Source organism: Tursiops truncatus, chromosome 4 (genome assembly GCF_011762595.2).
Source record: "Tursiops truncatus isolate mTurTru1 chromosome 4, mTurTru1.mat.Y, whole genome shotgun sequence".
Taxonomy (NCBI): Eukaryota; Metazoa; Chordata; class Mammalia; order Artiodactyla; family Delphinidae; genus Tursiops; species Tursiops truncatus.
In genome coordinates, this window is record NC_047037.1 from 27,402,669 (window position 1) to 27,425,293 (window position 22,625).

The 22,625-nt window shown below is 47.5% G+C and overlaps 1 protein-coding gene and 1 long non-coding RNA gene across 5 annotated transcripts in view; one reads left to right on the top strand and one right to left on the bottom strand.

Annotated features, from left to right (window-relative positions):
- Positions 1-2,930: 2,930 nt before the first annotated feature.
- NMNAT3 (nicotinamide nucleotide adenylyltransferase 3) overlaps positions 2,931-22,625 on the top strand; it is a 116,781-nt gene continuing 97,086 nt past the window's right edge. For 2 of the 4 annotated variants that reach the window (XM_073803770.1, XM_019934261.3), the window contains exon 1: positions 2,931-3,222. Coding sequence is in view for 1 of the 4 variants with exons in the window: in XM_019934260.3 (XP_019789819.1) it covers positions 3,482-3,602 (121 nt within the window). In the remaining 3 variants the exon portion in view is untranslated. The other 2 variants (XM_019934260.3, XM_019934263.3) reach the window with 2 other exon arrangements.
- LOC109549833 (uncharacterized) lies at positions 7,186-15,598 on the bottom strand. The gene is made up of 3 exons (XR_002176190.3): positions 15,373-15,598; positions 7,781-8,137; positions 7,186-7,296 (listed from the first exon to the last, which is right to left on the bottom strand). It is a non-coding gene; the product is annotated as an uncharacterized lncRNA (long non-coding RNA).

Sequence of the window (22,625 nt, forward strand, 5' to 3'; positions counted from 1 at the left end):
GAATGGTGGTTTCTCGTGGAGGCCTGCTTCAACGGCCAAGTAGGAAAGACTTCACATTGGCATTATCTGTTCATTGCCTATGAGAAAACATCCACCTTTTGAAGTCCTTAAAGGGATTGGAAAGGTGGCCCTCTCTGATCGTTTTAAAAGTCCACCCGTCTCCTTTTTTTACATTTTACTTTCACCAGCCAAAACTTGACCTTTCTGAGAGCTCAGAAGGCAAGGTTATGGTCTCATCCAACCACAGAGGCTGACCCAGCCTGCAGTCCCATCATGATCTGTCCAAAAGCAAGTCTTCCAGAATGTCCTCAGGTCACACTTGTAGGCCTGAGACAGTATGCAGAAGGCGCTTCATCAGGACACCATTAGGTGACAGAAGGAAGCTGCAGAATAGTTATAGCTTGATCTCCTTTGGTTACCACATTTATATGCCTAGAACTAATTTGTAAAATGTTCAAAATGAGCTAACCTGTCAGTTCCAGTTTTTCCCTTTAGAGACCTCCCTCCTTCAGCTCTTTCTTGGGTTGCATAATTCTGAGCCATGTTCTTTACATGTTCTTTGCTTTCTAGAATTTTCCTGCAGGATCAAGCTCCAATTATTTGTAACAGTAGCTGCCTTAGTAATGCATCTTTTATTGGACTCCCAGATAAAACACTTGCACTTGAATCCTTGTCTCAGGCTCTGCTTGGAAGGGACCCAAACTGAGATGTAAAATCCTCCTCCTTCCTGAGGCAGCATTACCTGGCCACTTCCTTGACTCTAATGGCAGATAGGATTCAGGACAAATAAAACTTACCCATATAAAAAAGGTAAAAAAAAAATTATCCCTGTTATACCCATGATCCAGTAGCCCTGTGTGCCCTCAAGCAAAGGGCATGACTCTCATGTAGATAGTCCCTTATCTAGAGTATTAGGAGCTAGTTGTCTCCCCTGAATGCATTTCTCAACCACAGCATTTTGCCCCTCCTTGATTTGGGATAAGTGAAGTTATTATGGTTATTATGTGAAGTTCTTACCTCCCACCACTAGGAGGCACCACTTCACACCCGGGAAGCTAGGCTTCCTCCTAAACCAAGCCTTAATCTTCACTATCCCAGGGAAAGAAGCATCCCTTGCATGGAGAAGTCATTGCCCATCCCCCTCTTGCTCTCTGTGTCCAGCCTCTCCTTCCCTGGGTCAGGGCCCTGACTCAGAATGATTTAGTCCTTGATTTGAACCCAACCTGTGGTACCAATGCTACACACAGATTTTAAGCCCCTAACCTTTTTCACAAGCCTCCCACCCTGCTGGGAGACAAACCGTGTTATCAATAAGAGACCATCCAAAGATCATTATCCTTGAATTTTTTAAAATCTCAGAGTAGGAATGGCCTTTCTAAGTATGATACAAAATCCAGAAGCAATAATAGGAAAAGAGCAATAAATTTGACCACTGTTTAAAATTTCTGAGTTGTTAAAAAAAAAAAAATAGGGCTGTAAAAAAGGAAAAAAAAATCTTCATGCGTATACCTATGAAGCCACTTAATCCTCCCCCAAAAGTTGTTGCCTCCAATTTCGCAGAAGGATCCTGAGGCTTTGGAGAGGTAAAGTGACTTTGCCCAAGGTCACCTTGTTGACGCACATTTCACACTGTAAGGGAGTCACGTCTGATTATTGGGAGCTGGACGAGGGAGGAAGGAGAGGAAGCAGGAGAGACGCGGGGCAGAGCGGAGGAAGGGGAAGGACTGAACTCTCAGGAGAGAAGGGGTGTCAGGGAGGGTGTGGACACCGCTTCTTGAGTCTGAGTAAGCAGAGGTGGACCAGCCCCTTCACCTGTGCACTTATTGGGTGCTAGCTGTGTGTCCCCTGTGCTGATTCAGGAGGGGACAAGGAAGGGCCCTCCTAAAAGTAGAGACGGTATGCCTGTCCAGCCAAGGTCATGGGAGCACTGTGAGAATCTGGTGATCCTGCAGGGGCCCAGAGCCAGCTTTACAAAACACTCCGTACTAAGAACCTGTCACGGATGCTAGGAAAAGCTGGGAATGAGGTGTGCAGCAGTCACAAAACCTTGACATCACCCTTGACATCTCTTTTTTTTTGCACACTTCAGTTCACTCCATTAGGAAATCCTATTGGCAGAAACTGATGCATCTTGACCTTCACCGCCCCTGTAAGGACTGGAAGTTATGGAGGGTTCTGGGTGGGCAGAGGAGGCCAGGCCACACTGGGGAAGCAAATTCAGGAAATAAATTACCTGCGAAGATCTCAGAGGATACGGACCTGAATCTCCAAGGCCCCAGCATTTTGTTGTGATTGCGTTTTCCCATTCTAAATAAATTTTCATTTGCAAGGCTTGATTCTGTAGGGCTTTCTAAAACAGCCCTCCTACTCCCCTCCCCCCACAATTGTATACGCTTCAGGACCCAGAAAGCCTTCATCCACTCCTGATTTGAGGTCTCAGAGCTCACCAGGGCAGGACTTGAGAACAGAGGTGTAAACTTGTCAGGAGAGAGAAGGCAGGGCCGCAGGAAGAGAGTAAATCCTCATCGAACATGGCAGAAAGTCAACAGATAACTCAAGAAATCTCTATGTAAGCTTATTTTTTAGCGACAAGCAGGTAACCACTAGCTGAACTCAACGGGGTAAGTGTTATAAAGGACTCCGTGGTGGGGCGCAAGGGAGAGGGCTCTGTTGCTTCCATTATAAGAACATGTAGGTAACTTTATTTTCTAAAAAGTGCTCATGCATTACTTATATTTTTTAATTTGCTCTTTAAAAAGAAGTAAAAATAAAAATAAGAAATAAAGCGGAACGCAAAACATAGAAAAATAAAATGCAAAGGCGCACACAAGCCAGGGAGTGGGAGCAGAAGCGGGGGTGGGGGAGTGGGCGGGGCTTGGCCAAAGGGGCGGGGCGTGGGACGCGGTCTCTTTAGGGCCCGCCCCCGGCGAGGAAGTCGGGCGCCGCGGTTTTTCTCTGACTCCGGCCGCCTCGGGGGAGCCGTTGCAGTGCAGAGTCTAGTTCGCCTTAGGCCCTCTCCCCACCGCGGGGGTAGGAAGGGCAGGTGACTGACTGCCCCACCGTAAAGGGCGGTGCGTGCGGAGGCCTGGAGCGGTCCTCACCTGGCCTTGGGTGCGGGGCCAAGCGCGGGCGAAGAGCCCCGGTTTGGCGCCGCCGGGCCTACAGTCCCCTACGGTCCCCAGAGGCTCGCCGAGTGCCTCTGCGGAGCCGCGCGACGCGCAGGTAAGCGCAGCCAAGGCCGGGCCTGTTCAGCCCGCCTTTGCCCTGGTGGGCGCCCGCCGAGACCTGGCCCGCACCGCACCGGGGCGACAGGTGGCGGCGGGGTGCGGAGCTCGGTAACCCGTCTGGGTCGGATGAACCCCAGAACTCCTCCTGTCTACAGCCGGCGCCACCCGTTCTCGCCACAGCGCGTTATCGACCTAACCGCAGCACCCCTGTGGCTCAGACCCGAGCCCATCTTCAGCACTCGAGCCCTCAACAAATGCAAATAAGGATCCACCAACTCCTGCATGCCGTTGAGTGCCCGCCACTGGGCTCAGTGCTGGGGGGTACAGTGCGGTCCAACGAACGTAGTGCCCACCCCCCGTGGAGCTCGCAGTCTGGTAAGAGAGACCCAGAGCAAATAGGTAATCTCCACATGTGAGTGTAAAAGTTAAAACTGAAAGATCTGTGAAGATAGGAAGTGCAGGGTGCTGGGAGAGCATTTAGCCGGTGGTCCCCATCTATAAAGGATGCTGGAGCTCACACTTCAGTATGAATGGCAGGGTCCCAAGGTGGAGAACGATGGAGTAAACACACTTGTTGGGAGAGAGTGTGGCTTGTTTGAGAAAAGGAAGGTCCTGCCCACTGAAAGCAGGGAGCAAAGCAAGTTTCCTAACTTCCTCCTCTGTACAATGGGACTGTTCCTCCCCATTGACGATTGAGACTTTGCATGTAAATGACTTAGTGGTGTTCCAAGGGTGCAGTAAGTGAAGTGAAGGTGAAGATTTCTGTGGATGGATCAGGTTGTAATCTGGGCCGAACGCAGGGTGCTGCCTCTGGGCACTCACTCACTTCCCCTCTCCTGGAGTCCTGTCTCCTTGTCTGAGTAGAATCTCTCAAACAGCTTGTTCTCTAAAATGATGCCTGCTTTAGTCATTCATTCTTAAAATATTTAACTGGTGCCCACTTTACACTGGCCTTGCCCTCATGGAGCTCATGCAGGGTGGGCCAGGTGAAGTACACTGGTAGTCCCAGCCGTGGTGCTCTGGAGCCCAGAGGAGAGAGCATGATCCAATGGCCTTGCCGGAGAAAGCCTCCTGATTCCGTCAGGGCCAGGTATACATTTCCCAGAAAGGCTCACGGTGCCAACACTGTGAATCCCCTGAGAACATAAGGCTCACACTCCTCCGCTGAGCATGTTACTTCCTTATTTTTATTGGTGGCATCACCCCCCAAAACTGGCCAGAAAACTCCCAAGAGGCAGCAACCCTACTTGTCCCTTGCTGAGGACCCCCAGGGATTTAGGAGAGGTTTGGAAGCTTCAGAAAACACCTGGCTGGTGACTGCTTGTATATTGTATTGACTCGGTTTATACTGTTGGTGGAAACTGAGGATTTGCTCCATGAAAACAGGTCGGGAGGCCCAGAGAGTGGAGAACACAGTTGAGAGAAGAGTCTGGCACTGTTTGTGAGTAGGGGTTAAAAAAAAAAAAAAACAGAGGACAGCAGAGGACAGCAGAGGACAGCTGGGGGAAGAGGGGGAGAGGGCAGGCTTTGTGCAGCCACTCTGTTTCCCCTCGCAGACCGTGGCAATACCACCTGCGGAGAGCAAAAGGAGAGCGATGGGTTAGGCAGTCACAGACCTGGGTTCAGGTTCTTATTTGTTTCTTCCCAGCTCTGTGCCTGGCCCTGGGCAGGTCACGTATTATCTGATTGTGCAAGCTTAAGACAGTGCTTGGCATCTAGCTGGCCCTGAAGAAATGTAACCTCCCTCCGTCTTCCCCTAAATGAACTAAACTAGGAGTAACAATAGTGCCTACCTAAGAGGGTTATTATGGGGATTTAATGAGTTAATGTACCTAAGATACATAGAGCAGTGCCTGACATGTAGAAGTTACTGCTGCTGTTGCTATTGTTATTATTCCTTATTCTGGGTAAAAATTGGTGAAACAAGGCAGGCAGAAGATAGGAGGTGGGGGTGAGAGGTTGGTTCTGAGGAACTGTGCAGGGTGATTAGTGGGGGAGTTGTGTTATCTGTTGGCAGTGGTTTTACCGGAAAGCATCAGCCCTGGCAGGAAAAAGCGGTGTTCTGGGTGATAAAGGGCCTCTTGGGCTGCCAGGCTGTCAGAAGGCCTGAAGACTCAGGCCAAAGAAAACACAGCAAAAGCGTGGGGGAAAAACTAGCGTTGAAAAAGATCCAACGTTGTCTTGTTTGGGTTGTCCCTAACCCACAGCTGGGTGTGGGTCCCCGGTGAGGAGCTGCCCCTGCGCCATGCTGACCCCTGCCCTCCTATGGATATGGTAATTGCCTGAGACCGGTCCAGGAGCTGTGGAATCCAATTCTGTAAGCCCTGTACCTAGCAGAATACTGGGCCCATAATGAATGCATGAAGGAATGAATGAATGAATGAACAAATGAACAAAGGAACCTAAACCCACAGATCAAATTTCTCAATGTGTAAGTGTGCTGTTAAAAGAAGGGAGTGTGGGGCTCCCCTGCTGGCGCAGTGGTTGAGAGTCCGCCTGCCGATGCAGGGGACACAGGTTCGTGCCCCGGTCCGGGAAGATCCCACATGCCGCGGAGCGGCTGGGCCTGTGAGCCATGGCCGCTGAGCCTGCGCGTCCGGAGCCTGTGCTCCGCAACGGGAGAGGCTGCAGCAGTGAGCCAAAAAAAAAAAAAAAAAAAAAAAAAAAGAAGGGCGTATGAAGATAGGGAGAGAGAACTAATGTTTTTAGGCCCTGGCTAAGGGCCAAGCATTTTCATGTATGTTGCAGCTTAGTGATGAACACTGCAGCTTTGGAGTCAGATGAAGCTGCCTGTGTGACCTCACATGCATGACAGAAGCTCTCTGAAGTACAATTTTGCATCTGTAACCTGGGACTCATTGTCCCTCATTTGTAGGGCTGTTATGAGCAGTCAGTAACGCTCGTATATAAGTGTGTGGTGTGCCGTCCTCAATGCACAGCGCAAGGTCTGGGAAGTACTCAGTCAATAATAGCTGCTGCTCTTATTATTATATTGATGAATCTTCCCAGTGCTGTCCACTGTGATGAGGGAACGGAAGGCCACAGACACAGATGGGTGGCGTTGATTCTGAGCTCTGTCCCGTCTGGAAGCAGAGGTTCTCTGCAGACGCTAACCAGACAGCTTTACGTGCATTTCATGCATTACTTAAAGCACTTGACTATGTGAAATCTTAAAAGGAAAAAAACTGCAAAATTATAATTTATGTGTCTTTCAAGTTCAGGTATTTTATCATCTAGATAAATCTTCCGTGCATCTATGTTAAACCACTTTGGGCTGTCGAAGCTTTTAAATAAAGTGGCTCATCCTGACCAGTGTCTGTCTTTGCTCGTTTATCATAGTTCCCTTGTATAGACAGACAGATCCCATTTTGCAGGGCAGGCCTCAGGACGGCAGCTCCTGCCCCACCGTTTTAGCTGTGTGGTTCTGCTAAATCACAGTGGACTTGTGATTCCCTCATCATTGTCTCTCTTATGTACACATAGACCCACAGCACCAATCTTGGAACTAGGAATAGAAAGGTGTTCTGTGGCTAGTGTGAATCTGGGGAAATCAACTCTGGGGAAATCACAGGTTCTCAGTGATGGGTTTGGGGGGTGAAAACGCCTTGGATGAAGGTGGCAGCGTCTTCTAGAAGTCAGGGCTGTCTGCCCTTTCCACCCAGGAGTGCCATCTCTGGGTCTGGCCTACCACCCAGTAAGGGTCTGATCTGCATCCCCGTGCCTTCCTGCTGTCCCTGTCTCTGGCCACATCTGCCCCGAAAGCTGGAACCCCTGCAGCACCTGCAGGGAGGGGCACAGCCTATTGCAGGGAAGCCTTTCCGAAACAATCCTGCATTCCCATGGTCCCACTGGGCACCTCTGCTGGGCATCACTTTTCCAGCTGCCCTGGCATTACCTCCTCTGTGGGCTGTGAACGCTTCCACAGCTATTGGATTGAGCACCCCTGGTACCCAGCACCATGTCTTGTTCATTATCCTCCCTCCTTCTCTCCCTTTCTTCCTTCTGTACATTCTCAGGCAGTGTCCTGGGGATTAGAATGCTGAGACAAAGTGACACAGTCTCCACCCTCCTGCGGCCCAAAGACATCATGAGACAGATTATTGATAAAGACAGAATTAAGCACATGACCACACACACAACGTCAAGTTATAAACCAGATTAACTGCCATGAATGAGAAGCCTGGCATGCCTGGAGAACGCATAAAAGTGGGGTAGATATAGAGATTTTGTCAGTATTGATATAGATAGAGGGGGCCCGGAAGTGTTGGTTGGAGGCTTATACTGAATTATTTATGTACCTTTGAAGACTGTTGGATAGTATTTTTCTGTGAATTGTGGCAAACAATATTTTATGCGGCCAAAGTAATCTTATGAGAATGTGTACTTTAAAAATCACTGAGCTTTGGCTTCAAAATGGGAAAATAATGCTAATGCTTCAGTTTCCTTAACCCTTTAGAGGTACAGAGCCCCTCCTTGGATGTTGTCTCACTGGGTGTGCTAGCTTTCAGAATCTCTCATACTGGCTGGCGGCAACATACAGGTGTCCAGCTCACCTGGGGTAGATCGGGCATGGTGGGCATTGAGGCCCTCTCCCTTCAGAGTAACAGGGACCACCAAGAGCTTATATTTTTTCTCCTTCTTTGATATCTCTGGGCACATCAGGCTGAGGTTCTGGCATAGATGTTATGACATTGTGTCTAGAGACCTGTCATTTGAGGGGAAAGAAGGGCAAAGCTGACTGTTCTTGTCCAGGTGTGTGGAGGACACCTGTCTGCATGCAGCTGAGGGAGGGCGGGATAGCTGGCAGCGACCTACCCCTTCAGAGCCCCGCCATCCCAGCGTGGTCCCTCGTCAGGAGCCAGCGTCCTCCGGAGGCACACCACGCCTACCTTCAAGCCCAGTCAGTTCCTCTGAGAACAAAGAGAAAATCACACTCAGAGTCCAGTTTTAAATAAGACATGATCCAAACAGCCCCAGGAAGCATTCTCTCTCCATGACTAAATATTATTAGAGAGTTATTTTATTTATTTGGCCAGCGCTGATGACAAAATACATCTTCGATCCCCACCTGTCTCAGAGGTAGACCTTATTACAGGAGGTGAGCTGCTGTCTGCCCTGAAGCAAAGGAAGGAAAGTCGCATCGCTGTGCAGAAATTGAGCAGGCCTCCGCGCCAGTCTTGGTGGGGTTGGGCTTGACCACAGTATTCTCAGGGTACAGGTCTAATAGGCTTGTAATCGTGTGACTCTGAGCCATGGAGAAAAGAAGTGGCTCTGGAAATCTGCCTTCCATAAGGCTGACACACAGTGACGGTATTTACTGCCTCTAGGAAGTGCATGTTAAGGGGTAGGTATTTATGAAAAGGGTTCTAAGGAGTAAATGTGCCCATCAGTCAGCCAGGAACATTTTAGAGCTCCTAAGATGGTTTTAAATTAGAGCCAGTCTTCCTTCCTGCCTTCCGCCTTCCGTCAGCAACCCCCTCCCTTGCTTCCTGTTGTAAAAATGAACTGTCAAGGCAGGACACAGCCCAGGTAGGAGTGTGGGAACTCTCTTGCAGAGTTCACGTATTCAAGGCAGATGTGTGAGGGTTAGCGCCTTGATTCTGGTCCTTCCCACCTAGTTACCGCACTGGGAAGACAGGAGTGTGGAGCAAGGCTGAGCAACAAGGTCAACCTAATTGCCCCTAACCACGGCCACCAGCTGCTCTGCTCTCAGCCAGTCTGCTCGCCAAAAAGGGTGGGCAACTGGGGGGGGGGGGGGAAGAATGATGAAAACAAGTGATGGAAACTAAGCTCAATTGGGGCCCAGTAAGTGGCATATGGGAGAGAATGAATGTCAGTGTCAGGGAATCCCACCAGGCCAGGTAAAGAGCAGGCTTTAAAAGGCTAGCAGTTTCTCTGTGAGCAGTTGATCATTAGAACAGAATGCCTGTTACACGAATTAGTGTGTAGGAGTCTAACTTGAAATTATGTTTGACCTTCAACTGTTCATTTTAAAGATCAGAAATTGGTGTTTATTGCACGAACCCTAGACTTAGTATCAAAGACTGCTTTGCTTTTTAATTCTCCCATCGGGCCTTCTTCTATGTGACTTTTTTTAAAATTTAATTTAATTTTTTTTAATACAGCAGGTTCTTATTAGTTATCTGTTTTATACATATGATTGTATACTTGTCAATCCCAATCTCCCAATTCATCCCACCACCCCCCGCCCCCGCTTTCCCTCCTTGGTGTCCGTATGTTTATTCTCTATATCTGTGTCTCTATCTCTGCCTTGCAAACCGGTTCATCTGTACCATTTTTCTAGATTCCACATATATGCGTTAATATATGATATTTGTTTTTCTCTTTCTGACTTCACTCTGTCTGACACTCTCTAGGTCCATTCATGTCTCTACAAATGACCCAATTTCGTTCCTTTTTATGGCTGAGTAATATTCCATTGTATATATTACCACATTTCTTTATCCATTTGTCTGTCGATGGACACTTAGGTTGCTTCCATTTCCTGACTATTGTAAATAGTGCTGCAAAGAACATTAGGGTGCATGTGTCTTTTTGAGTTATGGTTTCCTCTGGGTGTATTCCCAGTAGTGGGATTGCTGGGTCGTATGGTAGTTCTATTTTTAGTTTTTTAAGGAACCTCCATACTGTTCTCCATAGTGGCTGTATCAATTTACATTCCCACCAACAGTCCAAGAGGGTTCCCTTTTCTCCACACCCTCTCCAGCATTTGTTGTTTGTAGATATTTTGATGATGGCCATTCTGACCGGTGTGAGGTGATACCTCATTGTAGTTTTGATTTGTATTTCTCTAATGATTAGTGATGTTGAGCAGCTTTTCATGTGTTTCTTGGCCATCTGTATGTCTTCTTTGGAGAAATGTTTATTTAGGTCTTCTGCACATTTTTGGATTGGGTTGTTTGTTTTTTTTAATATTGAGCTGCTTGAGCTGTTTATATATTTTGGAGATTAATCCTTTGTTGATTCGTTTGCAAATATTTTCTCCCATTCTAAGGGTTGTCTCTTCGTCTTGCTTGTAGTTTCCTTTGCTGTGCAAAAGTTTTTAAGTTTCATTAGGTCCCATTTGTTTATTTTTGTTTTTATTTCCATTTCTCTAGGAGGTGGGTTGAAAAAGATCTTGCTGTGATTTATGTGAAGGAGTGTTCTTCCTATGTTTTCCTCTAAGAGTTTTATAGTGTCCGGTCTTACATTTAGGTCTTTAATCCATTTTGAGTTTATTTTTGTGTATGGTGTTAGGGAGTGTTCTAATTTCATTCTTTTACATGTAACTGTCCAGTTTTCCCAGCACCACTTCTGTGTAACTTTTATGATGCTATTGGTCAACCTCGTCTTAATATTTTTTGTGTGTGAGAAAGAGGATGCCAGTTTCTGTTACCCGGTTTATATTTTATGACTAATCCAAGGACTGTAGATGATGAAAGTAGGGGGGCTTCCTGTTTCAGATGTCACTGGATTGCTACCTTTTGCTTCTGGAATTCTGTCTTAAGAAAATAATTTGAACATTGGAAAATGCCACTGTATGAAGATGCGTCATTATTTATAATGGTGGAAGCTTAGAAGTGACTTGAATATCCAGTATAGGAGGGTAGTCAAGTTACAGAACACCAGGTTGGTTGAATATTTAAAAATAGGAAGATTAGTAATGAGAGAAGTCATTACCCGCTCAGTGAACAGAATACTGTTACATGAAAGATGTGTTCAGGAAAATGGTCTATGAGGGTTGCCTCAAGGGGACAAGAATTGCATTTGAACAGTGGAACAATGGATAACTTTCTTCCATATTTTAAACTTTCTATACTGTTTTATTACTCCTGTAAAATCTTTTTTTAATTCTAAAGCGAGCCAAGTTCAATAATGATCTTTACGCTGTTTGCAATTTTAAGGTCACTGCATTCGTGGCCTTATCCTGATTAAATCTTTTACTCAGCAGTTTCTGAGGCCAGGCTTCGCTCCCTGCCTCAGTGTCTCTGGTCGAGGGACATCCTCTGGGTCCACTGGCTGAGTGGCCAGGAGATGTGCTCCCTCTGGCTGTGTAGACTTAGAGTCTCAGGGTCTTATAAGTTGGAGGAGGCTACTGCCCCTCCCTGCCCTGCAGCCTCATACCCTTCTGCCAGTCTCTCTCATCCCTGTTCCCCACCTAGTCCCCAGTGGTGGGGTAGGGATGGGGGGGTTTGGGTTTGCAACCTTTGGGGGCTTCATTGGTAAAGTTTCAGCCAACTCTGCCCCCCGGCCCCAAACACACACTCACTCCCTAAGTCAGCAGTTGCCTGGGGCGGCCCTACATCACTCTGGCTTCTTGTCCTGCTTAGGCCTTGGTACTCCCGTACCTCAAGGGCCTGGGTTTTGCATTCTTGATGCCAGCTCTCCTAGTGTCGGCCCTGTCCCCCTCCATCCTCTGCTGCCCAGTGCTGGCAGGGGCCTAGTGCTTGGCCAATGGTACGTCCTAAAGCAGCAGTTCTCATACTCAGCTGGCCATACGTTGGGAAATCATGGCATGTGTCCTTATTTGAGACAAGGATTTGAGTCTGTGTGGTTTATTTGGAAGGAAATCTCCAATAAAGAAGGGGAATAAGGAAGTAGGGAAATGAGCCAGAGAGGCACACCATCGAGCAGGTCACCAGCGTGGACCACTGGAGTTTAAACCTGCTGGGAGTTTCCGGCAGCCAGCGTGTAGAGCACCCATTCCAGAACTGGCCTCTCCTGGGGATTGGCGGCTGGGTATATACACACCCTTGCGATCTGTCATCGGTTGAGCAAGGCTCCTTAGGGGAAGCGAATTCTCTGCGACTTCCGGCAGCTTCCAGCCACCAGGTAAAGCACCAGGGCAAAGGGATGCACGTGCTGACTCACAGAAGACGCTGGCTTGCTCTAAAACAATGAGTCCTGAGAGCTCAGGGCATAGCACAGACAGCGTCTGCTGTGCCGTTCTTCCCTAAACACCATGAACGTGATCAGTGCACTAAACTGAAAATAACCAAATCCATAATTCTGTGCTGAATCAGACCTGTTTATACTCAGTTGAAGACTACCTTAAGAGTAGCCAACCCTCAAAGTTTATGAAAACTCATGGGAAGAAAACCTTAGATAAGAAGAATATTACCACTCTTTTCCCTGTGAGTTGGGCTAGACTACCAATATTTGATTTAAGTGGCAGAACACTAATATTCTGCAGCCATGCACTTTGAGACCCAACACTTTAAAAGACGGCCTGAGTATATAATAAGAGTTATCTTTATTTTGGCAATGTTTCCCCCTCTCTTGTAGCTTGATTTTTTTTCTGTTATTTTTCAAGTGTAATACATTAAGATGACCTTAAAAGAAAAATTCATTGGGAGAAAACATTGAACCTCATTTGTATCAACCCATAATTGTGTCTCCAGTGCCGTGTTTTAATATTAATGCTGGATTCACCGTACTGACACTGATACCAGAGGATGGGAGAGAATGTCTGTAGTTATGGCTTTAGACACTGTGATAAATGTGTAGATGATTAATGATAAATGTTTTGTAGTCATTGCCTTTATATAGAAACACTCCATCTCCAATTAAAGATTTAGTAAGCACTTCATCAAAGTATCTGTTAACAATTGAGGAGTATAATATGGTTGTGCTGACATTTCAACTTAATTCACTCTGTAGTTTGAGTCCCAATCCATTTTATATGCCTGTTTTTTTCTATGCATGGAGGAGGAGTAATGGCAGAAATTTGGGGGCATATTGGCAGATTCTAGAAACATTACCATGTATTTATTATTATTGTCTGTTGGCATATTTGTCACTACAAATGAAGGCCTTACTCCAAGAGAAGATTTAAAATTGTTCATGTAGCAAGCTCAATAGGATTTAGTGGCTAAATCTCATATGCTTTGAGTTATGGGCATTTTAGTATTTGCAGAGAAGGGCATTCATTCAAGATCCCGGCATTTTAGAGAAATGAGGCCATTTCCCTTTAAGGCATGGTTAAATGTGCGTTCCATAAAGACCGGGATGGCGGATGCTTGGTGCTAGTGCCCTATTCCTGTGTCCTGTGCACACAGCAGACGTCACTCCCTGATACCCAAGCCTGCATCCTCCTCTACAAAGTGTTCCCTGCAGCCACTCCAGCTCATCAGTACTGGCTGACTAGATGAAGCCTATGGACGCCCCCACCTTTTTACTTGGTCTTGCCGTTACTGTGCATGGTCAACAAAACAAAGGAATCTTTCACAGTCTCTCTCTAAAAAAAAAAAAAAAAAGGACCAACTCAAGAGGTAGTTTTTCCTCACCTTGTGCTCTTCAGTCGCCTCTTTGTTGTGCAGACGGTATCTACTCAATTTGCTAATGTTTGTCTCCCTTGTTTCGTTCTATTATATGCGTTTTGATTTTTCCCTGTCTGCCTTCTCCCCTCTAATGTTGCTCAGAAGATACAGCAGGGAGCCCCCAATTATTTGCTGTTTGATCTCATCAAGTTTGGTTGCAGTGATTTATATTGATGGGAATGCATTGAGAGTTTCCCTTTTTTCCCACCACTTCAGGAAGACTACTCTCCTGTAGAGAGGTCACCGGTGACCTCTGCATTGCCAAATCTTCCAGAGCTTTCTCTGTATCTTCGGGGTAACATTTGACACCTCTGACCAAGCCCAGCTCTTGAACTCTTCTTTCTTGCATTTTCCTCCTTCTTCCCTGATGATGATTCTTTGACGTCTACCTGCTCCTTTTCCTCTGCTGGCATTTTCAGTGGGGCATCCCCAGAGGTCTTCTTCTCTTGTTTGTGTGCTCCACCTGGATGATTTCATTCCCAGCCCTGGTTTTTAATGACCACCTTTACCTAGACGCCTTCTGCATCCTCAGCTCCATCACATTCCCTCTCTGGAGCCCAGACCTTGGTACCCAGCAGCCTGCTGAATGGTCCCCATGGGCATCCATATGTTTCATTTGTTTAGACTATTCCTACTTTCATAGGGCCAACTAAATAGTTGCCCCCAGGGTGGTTTCTGCTACCCCCTTGGGTTTATAGGTAAGCTGTTCTAAGTGTGTCAGAAAGCTTCCATCTTGGAAAATCAAGTGTAAGACAGAGGCACAAACCAAGAACTGCTCCTCAAAACTTAAGGGATTGAAAGAAAACAGTTATTTGGTTCTTGTCGCTACAGTTCTGGGGGGTGACTGGACTCAGTGAAGCAGGTCCCACCCTGGGGCTCTCATCTAGTGGCAGTTAGTTGGCCATCTCAGTGCCCCCCCTCACTCAGGGCCTAGTGGCTGGGACCTGGGCCGGGCCGGGCTGCTGGCCTCGGTTCCTCCCTGCAGGACAACTGGGTTCTTAGAACAAGCATCCCAAGAGGACCAGGTGGAAGTTCCGTCACCGCTCATGGCACACCCTCAGATGTCTCAGAGTGTCATTTCTGCCATATTTACCTGCCTGCCCAGCTACAGAGGGACAGGACATAGACCTGCTTCTCAACAGAAGGCACGTCAGCATCACGTTGTAGCTGTGTTGGAAATGCACCTAAGCCACAGTCCCCAGACGTGTCTAACTATCCCTTTGAGAACTACCCTAAATGCCACAGAAGCTTTACCTTTTATTTAAAATGTTTTTGGAATAGGTAACATATTTACATGATTGGAAAGTTAAAAAAAAATGTAAATGTATTCAACGAAAATGGTCTTTCTCATCCCATATCCCATACCCTTACCTCCCCATAGACAACCACTGTTCTGTTTCTTTATAATTCTTTGCGAGTTTATAGGTCTTTTTATATTTCACCCTTATACAAAACGCAGTATTCTATACTCACCATTTTGCATTTTGCTTTTTTTTTTTGCTTAACAATATGTCTGGGAGAGATTTCCATATCAGTACATAAAGCATTCTCTCCTTCCCTCTCTCCCTCCCTCTCCATCTCCCTCCCTCACAGATGCACAGTATTCCACTGAGCCGCTTTACCCCAGTTTACTTAACCAGTTCTCTGTGGGTGGGCCCCGGGCTGTTTGCAGTCTTTCTCTATGACAGATGCTGCTGCAGTGCGTAACATACATATGCCATCCTTCATGCGAGACAATAAACTAGGAAATCTTCCTCAAGGGCCCCAGCCTGTTATGTGCATCCTCTTCCCATAATGCCTTGCAGCTCCTTCCATCGTGCACTTACCTGCCTCCTCTCACTGGACTGTGGGCTCCCACGGGTCATGGGCTGTCCGTTGTAGCTCATTTCCACACTGCCTGGCACAGGGAGCTCTGTGTCCACAGTGTGCAGAGGAAGCCTGTGGCGAGGAGGGGGAAGAAGGAAGAGTAGGGAAGGGTGACTGAGTACAGGTTTCTGGGTGGCCTGTGATCCACCTCCTCTAATTTCATTTGGAGGCTTATCTCTTAGTGACAGGTGCCACTTGAGGCCTAAGTGGGTCCTCCCTCAGTCACTGAAACTGGAACCTGGTCCCACCCTATCCTGCCTAGCTTCATGGCTGTACCCCAGGAGGCATGGGCCCAAAGCCCAGTTTTTGTGCAGTCTCCTTGTTCAACCCAGGACCACTCTCTGACAGCTTGTCCTTTCCTGCTTGAGGAAGTATCCTTAAATCACATATCTTCACTCTTCTCTGCTAGGAAATGTATTCCCTAAGGAATATAGATTCTTTTTGTTAAATTAAGGAGGCTAATCTCTGACTCCCACAGGAAAAAAGGACAGTTATGCTAGTTGTTTTAAAGAAGGCTTTCTGGGGATGTTCAAGATTCTGTTACAAGGAATAGAAACCTCACTCAAACTAAGTCAAGCAAAACTAGGAATATGGCTACTAGAATAAAAAGTTTCAGGATATCAGGCACAGCTGGATCCAGGTGCTCAGATCATGGCACCAGGAAGTACTCCTTCTCTATCTTTCAGCAATTCCACTATGAACACCACTGTGTTGGCTTCACTCTCTAAGGTAGGGAGAATGGCAGCTCCAGGCTTATGTGGAGTTTACAGCTCCTGATTTCAGAAGAAGATACTCTTTTGTCCAGTGTTCATATTGAAAAGGGGCTCTGATTTGTCCTATAGTTAAGGTTTTCCGGCCATCTTGATTGACAGACCTTCCAGAATCATAAGGAGTGGTAGCAGAGCAGTTTCCAAAACAAAGGGACACAGGACCAGCACATGGAGTGGCCCAATGCAGATGGTGATTCAAAGTACAAATTTCAGACCGTGAGAAGTACCTGAATTGGAGGTGGTAGGCCTGGGAGTGAGTTAAAACAAATTCTGTGCTCATCTCTCTATTTTTGTATGTGTTTGAAATTTTCTGTAATAAAAAGTGCTTTTTTAAAAAATGCATTATAAAAAAGAAAAGAAGAGGAGCTTTTTTCTGCCTTGGTTTGGGAACTCTCAACAAAAAATCCTGCACATCCCTGTATGTTTACTGTCTGATTTTCTCACTCTCTCATTTTCTTTTCATTGTGTAAAGAAACCTTAATCCTTACTCTCCTCTAAGCTGGGGATTGGGAGGAAAACACATAATAGTTGACTTAAGATTTGTGTGGTGTGCTGGGAGGGGCACGGGGGTAAGGCAGTCAGATGTCCGTAAGTCCATATCTCCATGGTTCCCAGGACAAAAGGCTTGGAATATTCCAGGTAGGGGAAAGAAGGAAGTCGATGCTGGCTCCCTCCAATGGTCAGTACTGGAGCCTCAGTTAGTGTGGACAAGATGAGGTGAGAGTTTCATGGGGTCCTGGGCTTTCTCACATGTGTTATTAGGAGAAGGTCGAGATCCTCAGACTGTCACAGACTGGCTGCTAGGAGATACTTTAGAGTGCTTAGATAGCCTTTTCATTTTGTAAGTGAGGAAACTGAGGCCAGAAGGGCTGAGTGACTTGCCCAAGGTCACAAAGCAAAGTAGCAGGAGCAGAGCTAGATTGGAGTCCTCATAATCTGACATCTGAGTCTGGTACCACTTAATAGCTGTGTGACCTTGAGTAAGCCCCATTACCTCTCTGAGTTTCAGTCTCTCTCTGGTGGACAGAATAATGGCCCACATCCCAATCCCTGGAACCTGTGAATAGGTTTGGTTACATGGCGTGAGGGAGTTAAGGTTGCAGACGAAATTAAGGTTGCTAATCAGCTGACTCTAAAATTATCTTGGATCATCCAGATGGGCTCGATGTAATCACAGGAGTCCTTACAAATGAAAGAGGAAGGCTGGAGGGGGCGGTCAGAGTGATACAGTGTGAGAAAGGCTGGGCTGGCCACCGCTGGCTGGGAAGATGGAACGGGGCACGAGCCAAGGAATAGGGCGGCCTCTGGAAGCTGGAAAAGGCAAGAAATGGATTCTCCCTTAGAGCCTCCAGAAAGGAATGCAGCCTTTCGACACCTTGGTTTTAATCGAGTGAGACCTCTTTTGGACTTTTGACCTCCAGAAGTGTGAGATAATAAAATGTATATTGTTTTAAGTCACTGAGTAAAGGAGGGTAATCATGTCTTTCTTGAAAGATTGGAGTGTGGAGTCAGGGAGATATTGTCCAAAAATTACACAGCAAACTCCTGGAATGTAGCAGATGCTTAATAAACAGTAGTGTTGATGGTGGGCAGTGGTGGTGGTGGACAGTGGTTGTCATTAACACAGAGTAAAGGAGGAGGAGCTGATGGCAGGTGGTTTTGAAGAACCAGGGTTGCTGCCTGGAGGTGAGGTTCAGGGCTAGCGGCAGGCCAGTAGGAGACACCAGATGGCCCAGGTGGGCGGCCAGAGGCCCCGTGCAGGGAACGCTTCTGCTCTGATGGTCCAACGGCCTTCCTCCCCCTACTCGTCAGCACTTCCATCTGGCAGCACCGTCCTGCATGGAGGACACGGGAGCTGGGAAGGGCCCGCCCTAGGACCTCTTGCATCAGGCAAGCCCTACCTTAGAGATCTGCAGGGTGCGGGCCTCTCTCTGCCTGGCCTTCGCTCAGTCTCATGCCTTCGGCTGCCCTTATGGCCTTAAAGGGGATCACTGCCACCCCCAGTGGCAGCAGCAGAACTTCAGTGAGCTCGTTACTGCCCAGGCCGTGTGCTAGGCGCTCCACGACAGAGCCTGTGTCACTGTCTCCTTCAATCTTCATGACTGCCCTTTGAGGCAGGCCTTATCTCCCGCATTACAGAGGAGCACACGGAGGCTCCCAGAGCTCAGGCGACCTGCTCAAGGCAAGCTTGTCGCTGGCAGAGCTGGGCCTACAGGTGGGTTCGTCTGATCAGATCCAGCCTCCTGGACAAGACTGGTCACCGAGTGGGAGACGGCTGACTGGAGGGGCCTGGGAGCGCTCTGTTTGGATGTGGTGGCACTGTCGGGGCGAGGTCCCCCAAATCTCCAGAAGGGGACCCCACTCGAGGGAATGCCCCTCCACCTTCTCGCACCTCTGGGAATGATGGAGCCCCCAGGTGGGACAGAGGTGAGCACATTTGCCTCCTGGGGACCTTGCAGGGGCATTCACATCTGCTCTGTCTCTCCTGGGGTTGCCCAAACTGTATTGGTATTTTATTTCCTCAAAAGATATACGCTGATATGTGGACCTGTCTTATATGATATTGAGGAATTTTTGTTAATTGTTGTTAATTTTGTCAAGTGTGATCATGGTATTATGAATAAGTAAGAAAGTGGCCTTGCTTTAGAAAGTGTCCTTTGTTTTCGGAGTATTCAGAGGTGAAATGTCATGGTGTTTATAATGTGCGTACTTATACTTCCAGCAGAAAAAAGGTGAAGTAAACTTGGAAACACGTTAATGAGCATTTGGAGATGGCTGTGTTGCAGTCCATTACACTATTTCCTCTAGTTTTCTGTATGATGTAATTTTTTATAATAAATAGTTGTTTGTTTGTTCTTTAAGTCATTTGCTGAGGCCTCAGGATGTACTTTGTCTTGGTCTGAATTAGACACACCTCTGCACTCTGGAGACCCACAAATAAATGCTGGCAGTGGTGGACGGAGCTTGGGAGCAGAGGCAGAGGGGTGTAGGGCGTGGGTGCGGCAGCCCTTGGAGGGGCGGGCTTCTAGGGGGAGTCACTTAGTGGGACCAGATTCTGGCTCTCCCAGTTGTGGTTGCTGTCCTAGAGCTGTTTGTAGTCAGTCCAGAGTCAGGTAACTACGAGACAGCTGGCCTAGTCTTTTTTGATGCCTGGTCACGGAGAGAGTCCCTGCAGTGTTCGACCATCCTTCCCAAGGCTGCCTGATTTGTCTTTCGTGGTGGCATTCCGCCTTTGCTGTGTTAGGGTAAGAGAAAAGGACCATGGTGTTTTGTCCAACATCTTCTCATGGTACGTACACTTAAGACAAATTCCACTTGTCGCTGCCGATCCCCCAGCACATTTTCTTTGGCAAATTCTGTAATCTTTTGAGCTGTACATGAGAGTTCATTTTTCAGACTTAGCATTGGAAGAGATAATCAGATTCCGTGAGCTCCTGTTAGCCTCCTCTTTCTTTGCATTTTTCCTTATCAAAATAGCCAGCCGGGGCTTCCCTGGTGGCGCAGTGGTTGAGCGTCCGCCTGCCGATGCAGGGGACGCGGGTTCGTGCCCCGGTCCGGGAAGATCCCACATGCTGCGGAGCGGCTGGGCCCGTGAGCCATGGCCGCTGAGCCTGCGCGTCCGGAGCCTGTGCTCCGCAACGGGAGAGGCCACAGCAGTGAGAGGCCCATGTACGGCAAAAAAAAAAAAAAAAAAAAAAAAAAAAAGCCAGCCGGTGAAGAAAAGCAGCCCTCAGAGTGTTTGTTCTTATCTTCTCGATATTTCCAAGGACTTTGACAAATCTGTAGAACTGTGTTGAGCATCTTTTAATACAGACGTTACTGCCAGCCAAGAGGCCAGACTCGGCCAAGTACTGGTTTAGCTCTCTAAATACCGTGCTATTCTTCCACTAACACTCTATTTCTTCCCTATTAAGCCTTTGGACATAGGAACACATAATAGGTGACCTCTGAGTGGTAATTTCATATACTCTGGGTGAAATGAATTGTATCAGATCGATATATCCGTAGACTCATCACATTTTCCGGGCTGCGAGGGACTCTGAGATGAATCTGGTACAGCTCTGTTAGTAGAGGAAACATTCATTTTAACTGCATAGTCAATTCTCCATTAACAAGGGTAATGGAGTGGAAGGAGGTCAGTGATAATCAAAAATCACAGTGAAAATAAAATTGTAGTCAACAGTGGATTTTCTGAGGGCTGATTAACTGGTTTGTGAATTAATTGAGGTTGAGACACGGTGGACACCAGGTTGTCATCACCTTGGTAATTCTCACCACCTGGTCTCCACCTACCCTCTCTGTCCCAGGCAGGAGAAGGGCTTCCCAGGGGCTGGCTCAGGCAGAGCCAGCTGACCTTGGCCCGATTGGTCCCATGAAGGCTGCCTTTAGGGTTTGTTGCCCATGCCCCTTGAGAAGTGGTTCTCAAACTTGAGCTGCATCAGGCCCACCCGCAGGGCTTGTGAAGCCCCAGATTGCTGGGCCCCATCCCCAGTTTCTGATTCAGTAGTTCTGGAGTGGCGGCTGAGAATTTGCATGCCGAAGAAGTGCCCAGGTGATGTGATATGTGCCGGCCCAGGAGCCACACTTGGAGAACCGTGGCTTTCCAAACCATTCTCGTCATCCCAGCTGCACATTAGGATCACCTGGGGAGCTTTTTAAACCTACTGATGCCCGGATACACCTTGGCCAATTATATGAGAGGCTCTGGAGGTAGGACCCAGGCATGGGTGATTTTAAAGCTCCAGGTGATTTGAATGTTCATCCAGGGTTGATGACCGCTGCTCTAGGGAATGTTTCCCAACACCACAGTCATCTGCATACAATTCTCATGATTTTTTTCCCTATCTTTACTCCCTGTGTATTTGTTTAATATTTCTTTAAACTTTTTATGTAAATAAACTTATTTTAAAAGCAAACTAGGGACTTCCCTGGCCGTCCAGTGGTGAAGACCCCGAGCTTCCAATGCAGGGGGCACAGGTTCGATCCCTGGTCGGGGAACTAAGATCCCACATGCTGAGAGGTGAAGCCAAAAAAAAAACCCACCAAAAAGCAAACTATATATCCCTTTCAAGTAGGAAAACTAGTTTCACAGGCCAGCTATAGGACATACTTGTAACAATAAACATATTAAAGTTCTGGCCTGGAATCATCTTGCATCCCATCACACTCTGAGTGTCTCTACTCTAGAACTGTGATTTTCACTCTTTTTTCACAAAGGTGACGGGATACACTATTTCTGCCCTTCGTCCCCTCCCATGGGTCAGGCAGGGCTATGCTAACTCTGAGCACATCTGGTCTTCTCCCCACAAGAGGGACAGGTTAGAATGCAAGCGTGACTTCATTACAGAACAACCTTGATGAGGCAATAATCTTTACTTTTAAGAAAGGAATTCACCAATGGGAAAATTATCTAGGTAAACTGTGGTACAGCCAGAGAATGGAATACTATGTGCCGATGAAAAGGAGGAACTACTGATGGACACACCCCCTGGGAAACCAGACACAGAGACTATACACTGTAATTTAGAACAGTGGTTGCTTGGGGGGAGGGGGACTGGGAGATTGAGCGGGAAGGGGCGTGAGAGGACTTTCTGGGGCAATAGGATGTTCTGTGTCTTGATAGGGGTTGGAGTTGCATGGGTGCGTGCATTTGTCAAAATTCGCTGAAGGGCTCCCTCAAGATTTGTGCATTTCACTCTATGTTCAGAAAATGGGGAAAAGATAAACCAATACAGAACTCCAGTCAGTGATATGCTTGCCAAAGTGTTCAGGGAGAAGGGTATTGCTGTCTGCAGCTTACTATGAAAGGCGTCCAAAAAATAAGCTGGATTGACGAATGGATGGAGGGATAGATATATTACACAACAAACATAATAAAATAGGAATGGTAGAGTCTAGGTGGGGGATAGCCAGGTGTTCATTTTTAAATTCTTTCAACTTGGCAGGATGTTTGAAAATCTTTCCTATTAAAGATTGAGGAAAATTTGACATATACATTCAAAACAACAAACAAGTGCTTTCCCCGCATGCCTGAACTCTCCGGCATCTGCCACTCCAGCAGCTCCCTCGGAAGATGAGCCGGAGGGTCAGAGGGGTGAGCCAGGTGTGGGCGGGCGGGGCCCTTGAAAGAGGCTGCTGCTCTGGGAGAGAAGCCTGTGGCTCCCTGTGCTGGGCCCCCTGCAAGAGGAGAAAGCCAAGGGCACTGCCTCCCTTCACCTATGCTGTGTCCTGGGTGTCCCCTGGGAGGGGCTGTGCAGAAGCGATGTCAGATGTGACCTGCAAAGACCACCTGGACCCTGTCACAGAAAGGCAGGTGTGAGCGGCTGAGGAAGAGAGGGGCTTCCCAGGCCCCTCCAGCTGGCAGAATTCCAGAACATGCCACCCCAGTGTCTCCCTGGGGGAGCGTGAGGGTGCTGAGGCATGAGCTGCCCATCACGGGTATC